Source organism: Ochlerotatus camptorhynchus, unplaced genomic scaffold, assembly GCF_037179485.1.
Source record: "Ochlerotatus camptorhynchus isolate MF236.1 unplaced genomic scaffold, CSIRO-AGI_Acam_v1.1 ptg000136l, whole genome shotgun sequence".
NCBI lineage: Eukaryota > Metazoa > Arthropoda > Insecta > Diptera > Culicidae > Ochlerotatus > Ochlerotatus camptorhynchus.
This window is the reverse complement of record NW_027040626.1, coordinates 965,698-988,120: the sequence shown is the minus strand read 5'-3', so window position 1 is coordinate 988,120 and position 22,423 is coordinate 965,698. Positions and strand designations below refer to the sequence as shown.

General features: G+C 40.2%; 2 protein-coding genes across 2 annotated transcripts; both read right to left on the bottom strand.

Annotated features, from left to right (window-relative positions):
* Window positions 1-60: 60 nt before the first annotated feature.
* On the bottom strand, window positions 61-695 carry LOC135700401 (ADP-ribosylation factor-like protein 16). The gene is made up of 2 exons (XM_065220892.1): window positions 361-695; window positions 61-304 (listed from the first exon to the last, which is right to left on the bottom strand). Exons 1-2 carry the CDS (start codon window positions 683-685, stop codon window positions 78-80), a joined length of 552 nt encoding a protein of 183 aa, XP_065076964.1. The 5' UTR covers window positions 686-695; the 3' UTR covers window positions 61-77.
* Window positions 696-1,513: 818 nt separating this feature from the next.
* Window positions 1,514-19,382, bottom strand: LOC135700423 (endoplasmic reticulum metallopeptidase 1-like). The gene is made up of 8 exons (XM_065220924.1): window positions 19,278-19,382; window positions 19,160-19,211; window positions 18,473-19,077; window positions 14,088-14,876; window positions 13,496-14,020; window positions 13,219-13,430; window positions 1,865-2,150; window positions 1,514-1,801 (listed from the first exon to the last, which is right to left on the bottom strand). The coding sequence occupies exons 1-8, from the start codon at window positions 19,284-19,286 to the stop codon at window positions 1,634-1,636; spliced, it is 2,646 nt and encodes an 881-aa protein (XP_065076996.1). The 5' UTR covers window positions 19,287-19,382; the 3' UTR covers window positions 1,514-1,633.
* Between the last annotated feature and the right edge of the window lie 3,041 nt (window positions 19,383-22,423).

Genomic DNA, 22,423 nt, shown 5'->3' with positions numbered 1-22,423 from the left:
CCTTACTAGAACATGAAAAAGAACAATGCAATTAAATTTAATATTTATTTGTGATTACTACGCAAAGACTTATTCAATTATGTAGCCAACCATTCGTAGATTTCATCGATTCCTTCCTTATTGATGGCACTAAACTGCACAATTGTTATATCCTGCGAAATCTGTTTTATGAATTTCTCCATCTGTAGCATCAGTAGAGCTTCGTTTCGCATTTGTCGGTAAGCCAGGTCCATTTTTGACAGTACCAAAAGAAATTTTGTTTTTTGTAGCCTTGGCTCAGCTAGCATCGAATACAGCAGTACACCTGAGACAGCGATTGCGTTCATCTTAAAGTTTGCAATATCAATTTGCTCACCTTACCTGCAGCGGAAATCTGGCATAGATTGGAGGTATCCACCACGTAGATAATGTTGTCGACGGGTTTGTTTAGGTAATCTCTCCAAATAGGAGCCAAACAGCCACCGACTTCCCGGACCTGCACAATGTCGCGTTTGCGAGGCGGGGGCGGTGGTTTCACATTGATGTCCTTTTCGTCGATTACCACCGGAGGAATTTTTATGGTGTACAAATTCGTACCCACACTCGGTACGGAATGAGACGTAAAGTTGACCGATTCCGGATTTTGCAAACACGTTAGTAGCAGCGTTTTTCCCGCACTTATTGGACCCAAGCAAATGTAAGACATTCTGAACAACAAAAACGAATGAAATTGAAAGAAGGATATGTTTAATCGATAATTTATGGGACGAAGTTTGGTTGGGCGATAGCGTTTTGCCATGTGTTGGGATACAACAACCACGTGGTCGGTTCCCAAGCAACGAGCAACAAATCTTGCTGAATCTAGAACGCTGCCAGGGATTGGCCTTCAAATCGAATAAGAAAATTTTCCTTTAAATATTTACATCAGGTATTTTCGGACAGAATCAAATACAATAGAGTATTTTATTAGTTAAAAAGCTTTAATGTAATATCTTTTTTTTTAATCCTATGAATTAGGAATTAGAAAATTTTCAGAATAACTAACATATTAAGCTAGAATGGCTATAGCCGACTGATGGAACGATCTAGTCTTTTAAAGCGTTTGATTCTATGCGTCAGCAAGCGTAACACTAACTGAGAAAACCAGCATTTGCTAGCGGCAAGATTTGCCTTGAGTCAGTAAGTAATTGGTTTCGTAACTTTATTCAATAACGATTAAAGGTAAACAATTTTTGGTTTTTAAGAAAAAGTTACGATTGAGATTAACTTCTTTAGATCGTATTACTTAGTGTCTAGATATGAGACGGGTTCATAGAGTGTGGATTATAAAATTCAAAGAGATTCTTTTTGTTTATGCTACAACAGTGTTGTGGAAAGGGTATGTGTCAAAGACAGTATTTTTTTTCAGCTGATATACCATTCTTTTTATAGTATTGAAAAGGACAAAGCTATTAGGAATTTTGTTTTTAAAACAAAGTGAAGTACTATTCATTTTGACAAATCTTATAATCTAAATTAGAGAGTGTCTCTTCTAGAGACCGTAAAAAATTTGTTCGAATAAAATTAATTTTGAGCTATCCAAACAACCTCTAACCTTCTAAAGCTAAAGCTATAATATATAGCTTGCAATCCGTGTTTTGTGCTGGTAATTAGTTTAAAACGTGTAACTATTGACAGCGGCGACGGAAGGAACCACGTGTGCCCATGGTGGAACACGAGCGAGAAGTTTGTTGAATATTGGAGTGTGCTGCTTCTGATGCTCCCAGAATGTAGTTGTCACTGTTACATCAACCAACGGACCGTCATAGTTCGAAATTTCATGCTAAAACCAACAGTATTTAAAACAAAAACTCGCTTAACTAGTTTTGATATCTCGTTTCCTCACCTTCAAATACAATGTGACATTCATCGGACCCGGATTTGTACCACTGCTGATCAGTACAAAATATCCTCGCTGACCATTGAACTCGATTGGATCAGCCAGTTCGTCCACAATGTCCCACTTTTGGAGCGTTGTACCAGCTTTCGGACCGATAACCAAAGCGCACTGGTGATCGCCGGTTAACGTCAGCTGCATTTTATGTTCGTGTTCGGACTGCTTGCCTTTGTTCTGGAGCGAACATTTCACTGACGAATGAATGAGTGGTTGCGGTCCGGGAATCCAGTAATTTCTGCAGAGAACAATTGGGTGCATATTAGAATCATTGAGATCTCATAAATGTTGTTACATTGTAATTCCCATTCCTCCCAAATGATCCACATGAGATGCGACTTCAAGCGTGCTAAAATTATTATACTTGCCTTACCGTTGTTCTCTGGTTAAAAAAAATAATACACCGTGATTTTCTCGTCGCTCTATGCAAGTTCAAACTGCTGTTACTTTTCGGTTTGCCCATCAAAATTTATAAAATGTTGACTACTAGTTCATAAAGTATTCAGAGTTTATCAATATATTGATTGACCTTGGAGTAATTTCTAGTAAATAATTTCTTATTTGACTATAATTTTTCAATCTATAATGTCTTGAAATATAATGAACCAAATTTGTTATAATTTAATCATTTTTAGCCAAAACATTGTTCTTTTAAACTGCTCAACATATACTTAAATCCGTTCAGGACGATAAAAGTTACAACTGGTTGGTTTGTTTTTCGGTTTCTACGAAGAATGGCTATTCAATTATTCAATTTAGTCGCAATGATTTTTAATTTTGTAAGTATCGACATGCTCTTCCAAAAATAACGGCACGTTACCTTTATTCGCGGAATCACCAAAATCATACCTTACCTTACCAATCAGGCTAAGGCCTTGTTGTCCTCTGCTGTCCGAAGAAGTCGTCTCCACTCTACTCGATCCATGGCCACAGTTCGCCAGCCTCGTAGTCTGCGAAGGGTCCGCAGGTCACCTTCTACTTGGTCGATCCACCTTGCCCGCTGCGCGCCTCTTCTTCTTGTTCCTGTTGGGTCGCTTTCTAGAACCATTTTCACTGGGTCGTCGTGCGGCATTCTTACGACGTGCCCAGCCCACCGTAGTCGCCCAATTTTTGCAATGTGGACGATGGATGGTTCTCCCAGCAGCTGGTGCAATTCGTGGTTCATTCGCCTCCTCCACGTTCCGTCATCCATCTGCACTCCACCGTAGATGGTACGCAACACCTTCCGTTCGAAAACACCAAGGGCGCGTTGGTCCTCCACGAGCATAGTCCAGGTCTCGTGGCCGTAAAGGACCACCGGTCTAATCAGCGTCTTGTAGACAGTCAACTTCGTGCGGCGGCGAATTTTATTCGACCGGAGCGTCCTCCGGAGTCCAAAGTAGGCACGATTCCCTGCCATAATGCGTCTTTGAATTTCTCTGCTGGTATCATTTTCGGCGGTCACCAGTGAGCCCAAATACACGAACTCATCGACCACCTCGATTTCGTCACCGTCAATCTGAACTCGGGGTGGGAGGCTAACATTGTCTTCCCTAGAACCTCTTGCTTTCATATATTTTGTCTTTGATGCGTTGATGGCAAGTCCAATCCGTCTAGCTTCAGCCTTCAGTCTGATGTACGTTTCCGCCATCGTCTCAAAGTTCCGTGCCATAATGTCAATGTCATCGGCGAAACCAAGGAGCTGGATGGACTTCCTGAATATCGTGCCACTCGTGTCTATCCCAGCTCTTCTGATCACACCTTCTAACGCGATGTTGAACAGCAGACACGAAAGTCCATCACCCTGCCGTAACCCCCTTCGAGATTCAAAGGGACTCGAGAGTGTCCCCGATACTCGAACAACGCACGTCACTCGATCCATCGTCGCCTTGACCAATCGCGTCAGTTTATCCGGAAATCCGTACTCGTGCATAATCTGCCATAGCTGATCTCGATCGATTGTGTCGTATGCGGATTTGAAATCGATGAACAAATGATGTGTGGGCACGTTGTATTCGCGGAATTTCTGCAGAACCTGCCGAATCGCGAAAATTTGGTCCGTGGTAGCGCGGGCACCCATGAATCCCGCCTGGTATTGCCCCATGAACTCTCTTGCATATGGTGACAGACGGCGGCATAGAATTTGGGAGAGTACCTTGTAGGCGGCGCTCAGCAGTGTGATCGCGCGGTAGTTGCAGCAATCCAACTTGTCGCCCTTTTTGTAGATTGGGCATACGACACCTTCCATCCACTCCTCCGGTAATATCTCCTCCTCCCAAATCTTGGCAATTACCCAGTGCAGCGCTCTAGCCAGTGCTTCACCACCGTATTTCAATAGCTCACTTGGTAGTTGATCTACACCAGTTGCTTTGTTGTTCTTCAGCCGACCGATCTCCTCCTCAACTTCTTGAAGATCAGGGGCCGGTAGCCTGTCGTCTTCTGCGCGTGCTCCAAGGTCTGTTGCCGTGCCACCTTCGTTTTCTGCTGCTTCACCGTTGAGGTGCTCGTCATAGTACTGCTTCCATCTCTCAATCACCTCACACTCGTTCGTGAGAAGGTTACCGTCCAAGTCCTTGCACATATCGGCTTGCGGCACGTAGCCTTTGCGCGAACTATTTAGCTTCTCGTAGAACTTCCGTGTGTCGTTTACGCGGTACAGATTTTCCATCGCCTCGCGATCTCGATCTTCCTGCTGACGCTTCTTCCTTCGGAAAACCGAGTTTTGTCTGTTCCGCGCTTGTCTGTATCGCTCCACATTCAATCTCGTGCGGTGTTGCAGCATTCTCGCCCGTGCTGCATTCTTCTCCTCTACTAACAGTTTGCATTCGCCGTCAAACCAGTCATTTCTTCGGTCCGGGATTGCAGTACCTAGTGCCGCTACAGCAGTACTTCCTATGGCTGAACGGATGTCCTTCCAGCCATCTTCAAGAGAAGCTGCGCCAAGCTGCTCTTCCGTGGGTAGTGCAACTTCCAGCTGCTGCGCGTAGTCCTGGGCAACTCCGGTGTCCCGTAGTTGCTCAATGTTGGGTCGTGGCGTTCGACTTCGACGTGTGTTATGCACCGTCGAGAGTTTTGAGCGCATGCATACTGCAACTAGGTAGTGGTCCGAATCTATGTTCGCACTGCGGTACGTGCGGACGTTGATAATGTCGGAGAAGAATTTCCCGGCGATTAGAACGTGATCGATTTGGTTTTCTGTGTGTTGGTCAGGTGATCTCCAGGTGGCTTTGTGGATATCCTTGCGGGGAAAAAGGTACTTCGAACTACCATACCCCGGGAGTCTGCAAAGTTCACGCATCGTTGGCCGTTGTCGTTCGATACGGCATGCAGGCTGTTTGGCCCGATTGCCGGTCTATACATTGCCTCCCGTCCTACCTGAGCGTTCATGTCGCCGATGACGATTTTGACGTCCCGTTGCGAACAGCCGTCGTACACCTGCTCCAGCTGCGCATAGAACGCTTCTTTCTCGTCGTCGGGTCTCCCTTCGTGTGGGCAGTACACGTTGATGATGCTGTAGTTGAAGAAACGGCCCTTAATCCTCAACTTGCACATCCTCGCGTTGATCGGCTGCCAACCAATCACGCATTGGCGCATCTTACCCAGCACTACAAAGCCGGTTCCCAGCTCGTTGGTGGTGCCACAGCTCTGGTAGAAAGTAGCCGCTCGATGCCCGCTTTTCCATACCTTTTGTCCCGTCCAGCAAAGTTCCTGCAGTGCTACGACTTCGAAGTTGCGTGGTTGAAGTTCGTCATAGATTAACCTATCGCAACCCGGGAAGCCGAGCGATTTGCAGTTCCATGTTCCGAGTTTCCAATCGTAGTCCTTATTTCGTCGCGTAGGTCTGTGCCGATTGTTCCGATCCGTATTTCTTTCTTCGGTATTTGCAACTTTGTTTTTTTTCCAGGGCGGCTTGTTGGGCCTGCCCCAACCCCCTGTCTCGCCGGGGGACCATCGTGCACAGCTCTGTTTAGAGTCCCACGCTGGCACTAGGACGGTGATCAGCCGCTCCTAACATGGAGAACAGACGCCGTTTTGAGCCGCACCTCCATGGTGAGCAGACGCTCAGGTTTGGTGAAGCATTTCCTCTATCACCGTACTATGGTTACCGCGCCAGTGTTCGCGTCGCACCTCTTCACTTTGCTATTGCCGGACTGGCAACATTGCCCAGGCTACGCCAACCAGCTGTGTCCATGTTTCAGCTGGTAGTCTTTTGTTATCATATGACTCGAGGAGGCGTGAAGTAGGAACTTGTGAGGACCAGGGCTAGGTATTCCGCTCCTTCCAGGTTGTCAACTCACCATTTTGTAGCCCAAAATCAGCGCAGCTTTAATGATAGCAATTTAGGGCATACCAACAAACATCAATTTTCTACACGAAATTTTCTTGGACTTCCACGAAGAACGTGGAATTTCACGAAATGACGCCCTAGAAGACCTTAAGTCATACCGAGCGTTATTATCCAGCGAACGCATCCAACAACTGCAGCAAACTAGGGAGGCCGCACGGAAATTCTACAGTCCTCAAAATTTTCATTAACATTGACGAACTCTACGGAAGGAATGCAGCGGCAGAAGAAAACTATAATGTAAGTAGAACTAGTCTTCCAGAAATCTCTTCACCCTCTCAATGCGACTGCGAATTCTGGTAAATAATAATAAGGAAAATATGTTGTCAACCGACGCAATTTTAACAATTTCTTCACATAAACAGAATGCTACTGAAATTTTGGTTTACTGTCAAAACTTTAATCGCATGAAAAGCCCAACCAAAATCAACGAAATATATAAATAAACTGAAACAAGCTGGGATGAAAGCGTTAGAAGTGTAGAAATCTTTGGAAGTGCATTTAATGTATTCAGAGACGACAGGAATCTTCGTGCGTCTCAGAAGAAGTCAGACGGCGGAGTCCTTATAGCTCTTTCAGCCAATTTTAACTCAGAAATCATCTCTACAGCAAAATGTAATGAATTTGAGCATTTTTGGGTCCCCACATACCAGGTGAAACACACGTGTTTGCTACAGTGTATTTTTCACCAGACCATGCTCATAAAAAACACGTATGAAACCTGGTATGAAACACTTATCAAGCATTCTTCCAAAATGCTGAACAAATTATATCTCAACTTCCTCCTGAGGTGAAAGTTCACATCTATGTGTACCATCGGCGTACACATCAGAAGAATATGTTGCCTGGTAGGCCATGATTTGTAACCATGGTACGAAAGTAACAAACTGAAAATATTTTGTGAGTTTAGTTCCAACCACCGAAGAGACAAGTCGAAAACCTTGGAGAACAAAGAAGGAGAACGCTGAATTCAACAGACGGCATGGCGCAGCGAAGAAATCATTCGATCCGGATGATTTGGGTTACGCTCAGGTCCATCATCGCAACACAATCGATTGGATTCCAGGACAGGTAATCGAGCGCAAGGGCAAAGTGAACTACACTGTTTTACTCGAACATGGACGCTTAATTCGAGCACACACCAACCAGCTGAAACAACGATATCCGGGTGAAAATTATGCCGATCAATCTCCAAATCCACGCAATCAACTTCCCTTGGCCTTGCTAGTTGACGAGTTCCACCTATAAGCTCCGAAACCGTTGGTCCCAGCATTGCTGATAGAAGAACCAATTCCAGATGATGAACTGATTCCTGATGATGACGAGCCCGATGATGTAATGGCGGATGACGAATCTGTTGTTCCTGCCAACAGTGTGAATATTCAAGAACCAGTTCAACAGCGTGAAGAAAGAACCCGTAGACTTCCAGCTTGGCTGGCACCCTACGATCTCTTTAAAAAAAGGGAGATGTACCATCGGCGTACACATCAGAAAAATATGTTGCCTGGTAGGCCATGATTTGCAGCCATGGTACGAAAGTAACAAACTGAAAATATTTTGTGAGTTTAGTTCCAACCAGGTGGTGTAGTGGTAAGCGTGATTACCTCTCTCCCCAGCAGGCCTGGGTTCAATCCCAGTCGGCGCCGCCGGGATGTTCTGAGGCATAACATCTCTGATCACGCCATTCTTTGGAAGGGAAGTAAAGCCGTTGGTCCCCGGTTCATGAGTTGATGGGTCGATAGGTAGGGTCCAGGTGTGGGAGCTTGCCTCCCTGGCGTCGGTCACATTGGTGTTCAACACGGAAAACAAGATCGACGGAAAACAAATCAAGGAAAATAAATCTAAGGAATTAAGGAAATGTCGAAACTGCTGTAGACATCTTCTACCAAATTTTATCAGGAATAATTTCGGAAGAAATACCTTTGAAAAAAAAACCCTACAGAAGAACAAAAAATCCAGTTTGTTATAACACACAAATAAAAAGCTTTAAAAATCGAAACAGCAAGCACATAAACATTACAAAAGCACAATTATACGAGGGGGACGACTCTATCTACGATGCAAAAAAGATTGTGTTTTGCTGTGGCTAGCTGCGCTCACACTGAGTAGATAGAAAGAAGATTGATGACGATTCTGAAGATTTCCTGCAAAAAATTGATGAGCGATGCAAGTAGATGCGACAAATGAAAGAAGATTGTTCGAAGATTGATTCGCTAGTGTGAGATTTGTTGACCATCTAAACTTGAGATTTAGATGTGTCGCCCCCCTTGCAATTATAGTGAAAATTTGGCTATCTCATTGGACATATGCGATCAACTGGATTTAGCTATCAGTAATGCATTTGAAGAATTTAATTTAAAAACTGAACTTGAAATAAAGTCCTGTTCAAAGAACTTCTTCAATTACGTAAAAACCAAATTAAAATCTGACAATTTTCCATCAATAATGCATCTTGACGAACGTGTCGGGGATAGCTCGGAAAAAATGTAATCTTTTTGCAATTTTTTTTCAAGAAATCTATACGACATTTTCCGGCTTCTTATCCATAATTTTCAAGGGACATTGGCGTCAATCAACTTCAAGTTTGCAGGATGTTTTGCAGGGTTTGAAGAATTTAGACGCCTCAAAAGGTTCTGGACCTGACGGAATTCGTCCAGTATTTTTTAAAAGTCTAGCAATGGAACTCACTGTTCCATTGTTTTGGCTTTTTACTAATCCTACTAATAGTACAAGACACTGAAGAAGTCTGCACATTGTAGACGAAATACGCGTATCTGTCAAGGATAAGCAAATAAGGTAGTGGAATTAAATCGAAATTACTAATCCTTCTCTCTCTCTTTATATTTAACTAACCGCCAACAAATAATTAAATTCAACGGAAAGAAATCGAGACCAATTTAAGCCACCTCAGGAGTCCCCCAGTATTATTTGGGACCTCTTCTTTTTATTCTGTATGTAAACGACATTTCCTTCATTCTCAAAAAAATAAAATTGCAAATCTATGCCGACGACATGAAGCTCTTTCTGGAAATAAGAAATGATGAAGATATCAATATATTCCAGAGTGAAATACCTATATTCTACACATGGTGCAAAAAAGCTAATTAGAACTGAATGTAAAAAATGCAACTTAATATCAGAAAAAGAACACCATCAAACATTTAAATTGGATTAGGAAATCAGAATGTAGAAAAATGTGAAAGTGTTAGGGATTCAGGGATTATCTTAGACCCCAAGCTAACTTTCTTAGACCATTACAATACAATTATTCACAGGGCAAATAACATGCTAGGCTTTATCAAGCGCTTTTGCTATAACTTTCAGGACCCATACACTATTAAAACACTATATAATGCCTATGTGAGGTCAATACTGGAATATTGCAGCGTTGTATGGTCTCCATTTTCAATCAAGCACGAAGAAAAATTAGAATTAGTACAAAAGCAATTTCTATTATATGTCCTTCGTAAATTAGGTTGGACATCATTTCCTCTTCCATCATATGAAGCACGCTGCATGCTTATAAACATGCAAGCATTAAAAAAGCGACGTGAATATGCAATCACAGACAAACAGACGTAACACTTCATTATGTATCTTCGTTCACGAATTTAACGGTTGATTTGAATATTATCAGTTCCGTGAAATACTCGTCGCAGCGCTGGCATCGGATCACTTTGACGTTTATATACATTCTTTAAAACTTCTATGCAATATTGTTTGCGAGTTAGCGAGCAAGCTTGTTTTCCGCGAAAAGCCCGCAAGAGGTCCTATGTTTTGAGATACTATATGTTTTCAAGAAATTTTTTTTTCCAAAGAGTTACGTCTGTTTGTCTGTGATGCAATGGTTTCTTTTGTAAACGATATCGTTTCGCATCGCATTTACTCAGCAGAACTTGTATCAAATTTAAATTTGTATGCACCTACTCGACAACGCAGAAGTCGAAATTTATTTTCCATAACCCATCATCGCACAAATTATGTAAAATTTGGGCCATTAAATCACATGATGGCGTCTTACACCTCGTACAGACTATGGCTTATGGCCATTGTAATATAGGCTATCTTCCAATGAGCACTCATGTATAGGATTTCCAGTGAAAACTAGTTGTATGAGTGCTTATTGCAAGACAGTCTATATTACATGATATAAGCCATAGTCTGTAGGGGGTATTACAATCAATACTGCGAATCCATTGACTTTCAAATGTCTCGGTATAAACTAAAACTATATTTTAACTCCATGCGGAATCATAACTCGTAAGAAGTAAAAATAGAATAGCAGACATTTTTTTAAAAATATTCTTAAGAAAACCAAATTTGAATATGTATTTGTACTAGTCTACATCGGTTGATGAAATAAATAAATAAATTTTAGTGTATTTTAGCAGGATAGCCAGCGAACTGGGAAAACCTGAAGAACCTGAAAGTAACCAGAAAAACCGGGAATATGGTGGGATAACCGGAAAAAAAATTATAGGTTGTATAGGGTAGAGATCTACTTCGGCATCAAATAAATCCATGATTTCAGAGTTAACAAGTCAATCATGGGTTTGGTACGATACTTTAGTTAATAAGCTACCGAACGAAGTCAATGAGAACGCGTGATATGAAGGTTTGCACCCATAATTCACAAAAACAAAAGAAGCGCTCCGACCGAATCAATTTTTATCTTCATCCGATAGGCCGAAGTGAATTCATTGGCGTTTCAATGGCATTTCATCATCTCCATCTGCTGGTCGACCGTAACGTAGATTCATCAATATCGCGCGAAAGTTTGTCAATGACAATGACAAATCTCAGCACTGCTTCTGACTACCATTCCACGGAATACTGCGAAATTCATGCATCGTTGACCGTTGTCGTTGGATACGTCATGCAGGCTGTTCGGCTTGATCCGGGTTCGAACTACCGATATTTTTTCTGGGCGGCTAGTTGGGCCTGCGCAATCCCCTGTCTCGCCAAAAGATCATCCCACTGGCACGACGGCGATGATCAGCCGCCTGTAACTTGGAGAACATACGCCCAGATAGTATAGGCCGCCTCCTATGAAGAGGGAAGCTCTCCTCCTTCCATGTCAGCATACGACCAAGGTCCCACCGGGATTGGTTGCCAGTTTTTTCCTATGATTACTCGAATCCTAGCCGGCATCGCGGAGAGGAGTTAGTGGACAAGCGACTAAATTACCACTTAATGGGGTCTATTTTACACAGGCCAGTGACAAGGCCTATTGATGAATCTACGCGAAACTGCACCACCCAAGTAACCAAAAGTTCCGCATTCAACACTTCCAAGTTCCATAAAGTTCAAATAAAGTTCCGACAGAACATTCAAGTTCCATAAAGTTCAAATAAAGTTCCGACAGAACTTTCAAGTTCCATAAAGTTCAAATAAAGTTCCGACAGAACTTTCAAGTTCCATAAAGTTCAAATAAAGTTCCGACAGAACTTTCAAGTTCCATAAAGTTCAAATAAAGTTCCGACAAAACTTTCAAGTTCCATAAAGTTCAAATAAAGTTCCGACAGAACTTTCAAGTTCCATAAAGTTCAAATAAAGTTCCGACAGAACTTTCAAGTTCCATAAAGTTCAAATAAAGTTCTGACAGAAGTTTCAAGCCACATGAAGCAATCCGCACAAACCTTTTTTTGTTACAAAATTTAATGTACGTAAATATGAAATAATCAGTGGCCAGAATAAATCATAATTGTTATATTCATGCAACTTCGATCCAAAATAAAAAAATTAAAAGTAATTTCCTGGATTCGAACCCGTGTATTCAGCATGTGATCTACGATTGCTAACCACTGCGCCACAAGTGTGATGGAATACCATGCGAAAAACACCAATTTAAATTCATCAAGGTGTTGTGTTTCGTATTCAAGTCAGTCAGCTGGCTCAGAAAACTCCAACAATAGGCGGGACAACAGCTCACTTTAATATATTTCAGATGACGTAGTGGTTCGTGCTGAGACTCTCACGCAGAAGGACTGGGTTTAATTCTTCCAACAGCTCCAATACTACTTCTAATGCTAATAAATCAATACACATTTAATACCTGCCTTTAAAAATAACTTTCATAAAAGTGCGAACGAAATATAGAATTTGTTGTAGAGGACAAAAACCTTTTTTGATTTATTTTCTAAAAGTTCCGTTCAAGTTCCGCCAGAGGCTGCTTAGAATGCTCTTCAATTATGGTACCGGAACTTTCAAGTTCTTATAACGACTTAAAAATGAGGCTGCTTAGAATTCTATAGACCGCCTTCAACCAAGATGCTTAAGCCATAAATAGCCTTTTATCAGAACTTTTGGTTACTTGGGCAGTGCATGCGACACCTAGGTTAGAAATCCAAAACCACAAAAGTGGTGATGTACTAAAAAATATTCCATACGACTTGACAGCTAGCAAAACGTCATTGGCGTTGACGGCGACTCTGTAGCTCTTTACTCCTATGAGAAAATCCATAAGCAAACGTCAGACTGTGCGTGAAACATGGCGGACTTTGTACTATCCTTTCACTCCACCGAAAATTCCTATAAGAAACTGTCTATATTTGCTGAAAGAGCAAATTTTTCGACGGTGCCGTCAACGCCAATTATCATTTTCACATCATTTCCATCTGCTGGCCGACCGTAACGTAGATTCATCAATACCAAGAGCAGCATTTGACAGTAGGCAGCATGTCCCGGGCTCATATCATTTATTTTGCTGTGCTGGGCCCGCTGTCACTGTATAACATGTTGCCTACGCGCCTGCCACTGGGCTGATTTTATATCACCAGGTACGTGAATTTGATGATTATTATGGCAATACCTATTCTTCGCTGTCTACACTTTTCGAAATGAGCAACTGTGCCTAATGAATGGTCTTTGGAGTTCAAAAATTCGCAATGTTGTATATGAGATTCTAGACACTTATTGTACCAACACTTCCGCTGAGAACCTTAATAAAAAGTTAAACGAAAAATGACATATGTCAACTTACTCAAACAACACCTGATGCCAGATCGAGTAGAATGGAATTGCACAGAACAGCTCCTTCTCGCAGGCTGGTATTTCACGCATTGGTGTGATCGCATCCGGCATGGCAATTCCTTCTATAGTTTTCTTAGCATTACGATCCAATTCTTGTAGCAAAAATCCAGAATCGGTATGGCGCACCCCACCATTGTAGTCATGGAATGTCCGAAGCGTGTGCTATTGAAAAAAAAAAAAATGTTGAAATTATGTTAGTTATTACACAATTATCTAGAGCTACGAACCGTTATGTAGTGTCGCTGTACCGTTGGTGACTTCAAACTATCGTCGCGATAGGGAAATCCTACGTGTGTCCACGAAGCTAATACCAAAGCGATAAGAGTTATTGCGACTAGTTCTCCGATTAACTTGTCAGTTTTCTTCAAAAGGAATATCAATGGTGTCATGTAGCTGCAGGTTAGCAGTGTCAGGAAAGCGGCCATTGCTCCGATGATCAAATCGGGATTTATAGAAGCGCCAATGCGGCCCGTAATAGGTATAAAAAGATTCATCATCATATGGTAGAACTGAGTACTCCATAAAATGGTGAATATTTGGAAGAACAGATGAATGTAAAGCCATTTACTAACGGAATTTTGGACGGCGAACATTGAAATCAACGTGTTCGATATCAGCGAGAAGAAGATCAAAATCATAAAGATATAGGCAACCCGGTAACCAGTGAATGTGATCCCCAAGGTGAGCATTCCCCAGAAAAGATTGACTCCATTTAAACGAGCTTGGACTTTTAGTGCCAAACTGAGGGGTGTCTGAAATCATAAAAAAAAAATAGTTTGAATCTTTAGTATGGCACAAATATTGCCCTGGAGTACTTACCGTTTTGCTGCCAAAGATATTGTTACAAAGTATATGCACCAAACACTGGCAAAGAAGTGCAGGACAGCAGTAGATTCCAAGTACTAGATTTGTGGATGAATACCACGACATAGGTCGGCCTATGATATCTAGTTGATATCCAATGAGGAAGCATACCATACCGCTAACACCAGCTCCCAACAAAGTAGCTACAAACCCAATCATTGTTTCCGAGCGGATCTGTCTACCATGGGTTCCGCTGGTAGATCTGGCTAGTGATAGGAATGGTATTATTATTGACAATAACACTACCGAAAGATTGATCATTAGTCCGACATCCGCCGAGTAATGCACGAAGAACACTCCTAGGAAATCAAAGTACACGGTATGTTCAGTCCTTTTGTGCTGAACGGCTAGTCTATCCGAATTGGCAATCGTTTTTGTCAACGAAAGTATATTGTCACCCGTTCTTTGTAAGACCGTCATTGGAATATAATCTATCGAGTCATATTTTGTGTGGTAACGATATCCGTTGGCCGTGTATGCAAAATCCATTCCCGGAACACCACCGACATCTCGAAACACTCTGAAATCAGTGTCCGAGGGAATGACACCCGATTGGAAGACCTCTTCGGCACCTGCCTGTGCATAGGGGTACATGATTGCCTTGGAGTACATCTCAATCAACCAAGGATTTTTCGGCCCACTTTGGAACAGCATCTCTTTGCCTCCGGAGCCTGCTGATTCGAGATTTAGGAATGCTCGTACCTCTTTGGCCCAACGGTGCGATGAAATGAAACCGTGAGAAGCCTGTGGGAAATAAATATTTAACTTTCATTAGTAACCAACTGAAAGTAGAAGTTTTTTGTTAAAAACATACAGACAGTATTCTTGAATTGGTTGAACAGTGCATTTACGGTATTTTGGTGTTTTTTCAGAGTTACTTTAGTGTTTTTAAACCATATTTGGGTTCTTCTTCTTGTTTTTTTTTCCTTTGCCGGCTAGTCTGGGTTCTTTCAGCGTTTCTCAGGCGCTTTTGAGGTGATACGGGATTGAAGCCTTTGCTCTTATGACACTTTGCATTTTGCATATCAGCTATCAGAAAACATACAATAACAAATCTGCTTGCCCGGCTCCTCCATGTTCGATGCGACTCAGCAAATATGGAGAAGCAAATTGCATGCTTGAAATCACAGTGTCCGAGATTTAGCAACCGGTGGAAACTAATGATTTTAAATTGGTTCACTACTTGATTAGCCTATTGGTTCCAAGCAAATCGTTTAACGTACCCCATTCTAGTCGAAATTCTAGTACTACACTATGTTTGTTTTGATTCGTGGATTTTCCTATGTTTCGAGGGTTGCATCGATTAGCTTGGGACCGAAGAGAGTACCAGAGCTGAGCCAAAAAGTTGAGCACGTTTATTCGGGACCTTCTAGTCTTAAAACCATCTGGCGTTCTAAAGGTTATTTTGGTGATCTCAAGGCCATGTTTGCAATTCTGAGCCGGTTCTGGGCTATTTTGACATTTCAGAGGATATTTTGGGAGTTTCCAGGCTGTTTTAGCGTTTTTGTAGGTATTTTGGCGTTCCATGGTAGCCTGGGCTTTTTGTGATTGAAACGTTTTTTACCATATTATTTGCTGAGCTATTCAGTGTTTGATTTGATAGCTTTTTGATGTTTCAGACTATTTAGTGATTTTAAGCAAAATTTTGGTTTGATTTGGATGCGCAAAATATTAAGACTACAGTAAACTCTCCATAACTCGATGTCCACTAACTCGATATCGAGTTATAGAACCATAGCAAAAAATATTCGTGGCTACTGTGATAGCGATGTTGTACAGGATTGTTATTCTATAACTCGATAATCCCTTCAATATCTAGTTTTAGAGAGTTCACTGTATTTTGATTATTTGAAAGACTTTTTGAGGTTTTTGACTATTTTGGAGATTTTTTTTTTGTAAATTTGAAACACAGTTTTTTGCTTCTCATATAATCCATTTTCATTTAAAGGTTTTAAATCTTATTTTAAGGATTTCCAATCCACTTGATCGTTTTTACGCTATTGCACAGGTCATTTTACGTTTTGCTGTAATTTTTTGCGTTTAAAGTTTTGACTGTTTAGATAGTTTGGCGTTATTTTTGCGGGTTTCAGGCCATTATGCACTTTGATGACATTTTAGACTTTTTAAATATATTGGGCAGATGGGTGTGAAATGCAAGGAGGTGGCACCCCTATCTCTACTAATAACAAGTAGTCGTAGCGAGCATATGTGCGGGCTTCGCTCTGGGCCCGCTTGGATTGATATGTGATCACGTTTTTATGCTGGCTACGAAAAGAAGGCGGCGTGTCAGGCCCTTGGTGAAATGCCCTATGCTAAAGAAGATTCCCGTTTAATCCACAAAGTGAATCGATATTTAAGTGCTATACAATCTATTTGTTGGACTAGGCTATTGACACATTAAGATTTAAATTTTACCGAAATTTCAACATCGAAACGGTGATTTTCACAGTTTTCCTGTAATTTTCACAGATATTCTGTATAAATTTACAGCAAAACTGTGAAAAATCACCGAATTGTTTACCAGACGTTCGGCGTTAGAGATTTCGGTAAAATTTCATAGAAATCTGTGAAATAATCTTAGTGTGTAGATATTACAATGGATGTAGTTGACGAAAATTGATAAATTCTTGTTTAAATTGATGAAATTTGAAAGGCCCACAAAAACCTGTATTCAAAACACTTAGGGGCAAAATACGCAGATTTCATGCCAGGAAAGCATACATTTAGGCTTAATATTTGTTCATAATGCATCGAATATCAAACGTTCACGCCTAATGGTTATGCTTTCCACACTACTATTCTGGGAACGCATAACGTTGTAAATTACTAGTTTTCTAATAAACATAGGGGAAATGGCTCTTATGTTGGCCTATGGATCTAAGATTGGGCCTATCGCTTAAAATATGCTATTTATCAATTTTATCTAGATGAACGCGTCATTGGGACGGCACTAATGTATATTTTGGGTCGCTATTGGAAATTTAGTCGATTGCTGAATTTATGTATGGGCCCAAATTAGGGGCATTTAGGCCGACATTACATCCATTTCCCCTACCATACGATCTATTGAGCCAAAAGATTAAGGATGTATCTAAGAACATGCATCAATCAAATCTTTGATTTTGGCTATATTCTGAGATACCAACTGTTTCATGAAATAACTTTTTTTGAGTGGTTTTGTACCAAAATTGTTTTTCAATTTGATCAATTTGAACTTTTGTTGGCATTTTAACCATTGTTTGCTTCCATCATATAGTACTTTTTAAGTTTGACGTATGGCAGAAATTTTTCGCCATCATATTAACTAGCAGCAGGTACAGAAGGGGTGCAGTTTTCTCGCTATGGGCATTTTACTTCCATTTCCCCTTCAGGTGTTTTTGCCCTACTATATCTGTCTTCAATATCGGTCGTGTGAGTTGATGTAATTTCTTAAAGTGAGTTGTTCGAAAATTTTCTTAAAATGATCTCCTTAATTTAATATCCTGGGAATTGTTTTTGAAATTTCCAACAAACTATTCTTAACAGCTTTTGAAATACTCATTAGAATTGAGTTGGAATGATCCCAAGAATTTTCAGAATGCCAGAGGAATTATACTCAGAACTGCCTTTGGAATTAATGGCAGCACTTCCTTATTTTGTTGGTACCCTTCGAAATCTTTTCAGTGTTGTGTTACCTAAGAATTACGCAACGAATTCCCTTTGAATTGTCCTTAGAATTCACTTAGAATTATCCTGGAATCCTTGGAGTTATCCCCGGAATTTCCATGAAATATTCCTTGGAATTCCATTTTAGCAATCCTTTAGTGTTCGGAAGTTTCCGCAGAATTGGTTTGAAACTATCCTCAGAAATGTATTTGATTTCTATTTTAAATTTATTTTGAATTTTGTTAAGATTCCTTTCGAAATTTCATTCAAAACAACCTGCATAAGTTTTTGGCATCGTGAAGAATAAAATAATAGTGTTCTTTAAATTGCTGCTCGGTCTTTGATTCAGATTGGAAGTAGTCATCATAATGTTGGCATAAGAAATCAACCTTATGGTATTCGGTCTTATGGTGATCGGCCTAATGACACTCCACGAAAAAATTGCACTGTTTCGAAAACTGACTACACCCTTCATCGTAATACTACATGCTTTTCCTGTTTGTGAACGCGATCGTTTATGAAATGTTTTCAAAGAAAATCCTATTAATTGATTTTTTTAACCACCAGCTTAATAAATAAACTGGTGGTGGTGGTGGTGGTGGGAAAATTTTTGACTATATATGTATTGATATATTTTTTAAAATGAAATGTGTAAATGAGAAATCAAATGACTAACTAATAATGGGCTTTCATACCTGCAGTGGTGTCTCCTCTGCTCCATTGAATAAAAATATAATTGAATGTTGATTAATGTCCGACTGCCTAGACATGACACGCAGTATTTCCAACATAACTGCACAACCAGACAAGTCATCACTAGCGCCCGGACTTGTTGCAACTGAATCAAAATGGCAATTTATTAGCAGTGCATGGTCCTCGTTCTTCCCCACCAGTTTGGCTATCACATTTTGAACGTTTCTATAGACGCTAGTTGCAGACTTGTTCATGTAGACACCAACATATCCACCGGATACGATCTGCTTATCGACAACGATTTTTTGATTCTTGTTCTTGAGCTGATCGATGTAGGAAATCTCACGCAAAAGAAAATCCACCGCCAGTACCTCGTTGGCATAGCTGCCGGTTGGTTTTGGTCCGAAATCATTGAGAATTTTCAAATCTTTATAAGCACGCTCGGCGATAAATGCGTTGGGGTACTTGGATAGGTGAGCATTTTTAAGGGCGTCTGGCAGGTGAGAATTTGTGTAGCTAGTCAGGTTACCGATGAAGAGAATTAAAAAGATCCCACCGATGCCCCACCAGGACGAGATACTATGGACACTTTTTACTTTAGAGTAATCTAAAAATAAAAAAAAAGAAGCGGCATTTGTTCAATTATTTATAGCCACATTTATAAACTTTTCATAACCCAGTTTCTTTACCTATGTCGGGATCGAGCACCTTTCCTTTTGCTCCTTTTCGGTTTGCGCTAGACTGGGAAATGAGAGCAGAAAATATCAATAAAAGGGTTTATGTAATCTGATTGAACGCGTTGTGTACCTGGAACATTTTGAAATCTGTTTGATTTTTCAACAGTAATTCAGTAGTTCACTTTTTGAAAATTTAATAAAGTTAATTTACACATTCAGTAGTTGATCATTGCCGTGGAAAACAATTTCACAAACATCTAGTAATTGAAAAGATCCCTATGATGCTCATTAACTTTTCAATTCAAAACTTTTGTCATCATTTCAATTGTTATATTATAAAAACAAATTTATTTCCTGATATAATCAAAATAATGTTTTACTGAGATTTTCCATCAAAACACTGCAGTTTTTCACGGAAAATGATTTTTTCACCGATGTCTGTCAGCAGAACGTCACTATGCGACAGAAAGAAAATTTTGACGTGTACAATATTCGCACACATACCGACATGCTTAAAAACATTATGCCGTTATTTATGCTTCTTTCACATACACATTGCCATTTGTCGAAAACCGAAAGCAGCAATCAAAACAAAAAACAGATGTTGATGCTTTCAAGCCGGCTATCGGCTTGATGCAGTGCTATCATCATAACCTCATTTATAACAACCGGCCATCAGAGGATCGAAACATGTGACTGTATTGGTGTCTTCCATGTCATTTGTACGACTGAGTGATGAAGGAAACCGATGGAACGCGCCACTGTGGTGGGAGCAGTAAAATGACACGAATCGTACCACGTGATAAATGGTGAGAATGCTGGAAATGTTGAAAGAATATGAAGCTAGTCTAAAATATTTGTATAATTAGTGGAGACGCGTAGTCTTTTATGCCCCGCTGAACATATAATCTTATCCTTTCACTCCACTGAAAAAATCCATAAGAAACTGTCAATCTTTGCGTGAATTGATGGTGGTTCGATGGTGCCATCATCGCTAATTTCTGATGGACCTCGTCACCTGCTTTGAGAGATTTTAGTGATCTCCCTTCCCATGCGTTTATAGTCGTCCATGTGATGTGATGTGATGTGATGTGAATGGAACCCACCATCAGTGCTAGGATTACCAATGTCTGCAGATATTTTACCGGTTGTAAAGTTCTGCCTGATGGTTTGTTGCAGGGTGAATCAGCTTCATTGAAGACCAAAAAAACTACCAGATGGCCATCTGTAATCACTTGACAAGGGACTGGCAAATCCACTAATCCTCGTCCAGTCAACAAAGCCTTTGATTCCCTTAGGGTACCCCCAAACCAATATATAATGTAATGTTTTAAAATATATTATTTACAGTATTGTTCCAATTTTGTCAATCACTCTGCATCCGAATTTTAATTATTTTAGATAAACAATTCCTATTATTTTAACTCTATTGCATTGAAAAGATTAATTTGTATTGTTTTGTTTGGGTGGATTAAGATCTTGATTTCTCATGGAATTCGTATTATTTTAGAAAAAAAAAAATTCAAGGAGGGGTTGACAAAAAGGGTTATTTATGTATTATTGTATGTACTCAAAAACGAATTATTTCAATGAATTTATATGTACCAACGAACTTACCTTTTCATGATGACAACTTATCGTACATCGTGTGCCTAATAATGACGAACTAGTTTTCCTATGTTCCAGTAATTTGACGCACCAAGTTACAGTCAATAAAACGACTTTAACTTCGTTCATAGATACTCCTTTTCATGATGCCATCACTTAGATGACTGCAGCGCTACCTTGCTGCGCATTAAAAAAAAACAAAAAATGGGATAATGTTGTTAAAAATATTTTCAATAAAATGCTGAAAGCCACATTCTTTTAAAGTGTTTCCGTTCGCAAAAAAAAAGTCACGGAATTAACCTTTTTTCGGCACCTACCTAGTCTAACTATTAAAATATGTTTAAATTATCAATAATCAAATAAAGCACCATTTTCTGGTGTTTTTGTTTACAGTGCAAGTTGATAAATATTGATGAATAGGTTGATACACTTTAAAATACATGCAATAACGAAGATAATCTCGGATTATTTGGCCGTAAAATCACGTAAAATCGAATGAACTCTTGTGGTATCCTTTCACCTTCTCCTCCCTTATTAAAATTGTACTGGAAAACACATTTCATACATTTTTTTTTTCTGTTCTTGCAACTTCCATTATTTTGGAACCGCGAGCTTCGTCATAGCAAATTTCTCCTTAAATGGCTCTAATGTTGGCCTGTGGATCTAAGATTGGGCCCATCGCTAAAAATCTGCTATTTTTCAATTTTATCTAGATGAACGCGTCATTGGGACGGTACCAATGGATATTTTTGGTTGCTTTTGAAAATTTAGTAGATTGCTGAATTTATGTATGGGCCCAAATTAGGGACACTTAGGCCGACATTACATACATTTCCCCTATAAAGGGCGAACACGAAATTATTGCAACACATTAAATTTGCTCTCAAATTTCACTGATTTGGATTTATCAGATAAAAACCAAATTTGTAGGGAGGTTCTATGCATGTATTCAACTCAGTATACATATATTGGATCAATTTTTGGGGGTTGTTTGGTAAAATTCCCTAAATTTTTGCTTAACGCCATCCATAAGAGTTTGTACAGTCATATCAGGTAACTTTTTTCTCATTTTTTATCCATTTCCTTTACATGTCATATGCATCCTTTACTTTTTCCTTGGTCTTTCTGAGTTCCCGCTTCATCATTGCCCAATAGGTTTCGATTGGGCGTAGTTCTGAACAGTACGGTGGATTCATGTCCTTGGGAACAAAATGCACCGAATTCAGCCTCATACCATTCCAGCACGCTTTTAGAATATTGACATGAATCTAAGTTCGGCCACAAAATGGTTTTTCACTGTGTTTCCTCAAAAATGGCAGCAGACGTTTTTGGAGGCATTCATTTGATTGATGGTGCCCTTTGTGATGAATATTTTACTTCTTTTTCCACAGGTGCAGATAGCCTGCCAAGTAAGGTCTTTTGATACAAATTTCGACATTTTCTTTTTCTTGAAACGATCATTAACTAGGAACTTATCTTTTCCGGTGTAAAACTCCTGTCCTTTTATTTGTTGGAAGTCAGGTTTGTCGTATGTTTCATCACACAGCAGCTGTATCGGGTTAACATTTCCGTGTAGAGGTTCCTTACGCGGGTTTTGGCAACAGTTTACTGGCGTTCATCGCGGTTTGGGAAGTTTTTAACCTTGAATGCATGTAATCCAGCTCTTTC

What these genes read in the sequence shown, in the direction of transcription:
- LOC135700401 (XM_065220892.1), bottom strand. Translation starts at nt 685, where the DNA reads ATGTCTTACATTTGCTTGGGTCCAATAAGTGCGGGAAAAACGCTGCTA. An exon ending in ATGCCAGATTTCCGCTGCAG is followed by an intron (nt 305 to 360) that starts GTAAGGTGAGCA and finishes TCGCTGTCTCAG; the next exon opens with GTGTACTGCTGTATTCGATG.
- LOC135700423 (XM_065220924.1), bottom strand. An exon ending in ATATCTTTGGCAGCAAAACG is followed by an intron (nt 14,021 to 14,087) that starts GTAAGTACTCCA and finishes TTATGATTTCAG; the next exon opens with ACACCCCTCAGTTTGGCACT. An exon ending in TGGCATCAGGTGTTGTTTGA is followed by an intron (nt 2,151 to 13,218) that starts GTAAGTTGACAT and finishes TGTTCTCTGCAG; the next exon opens with AAATTACTGGATTCCCGGAC.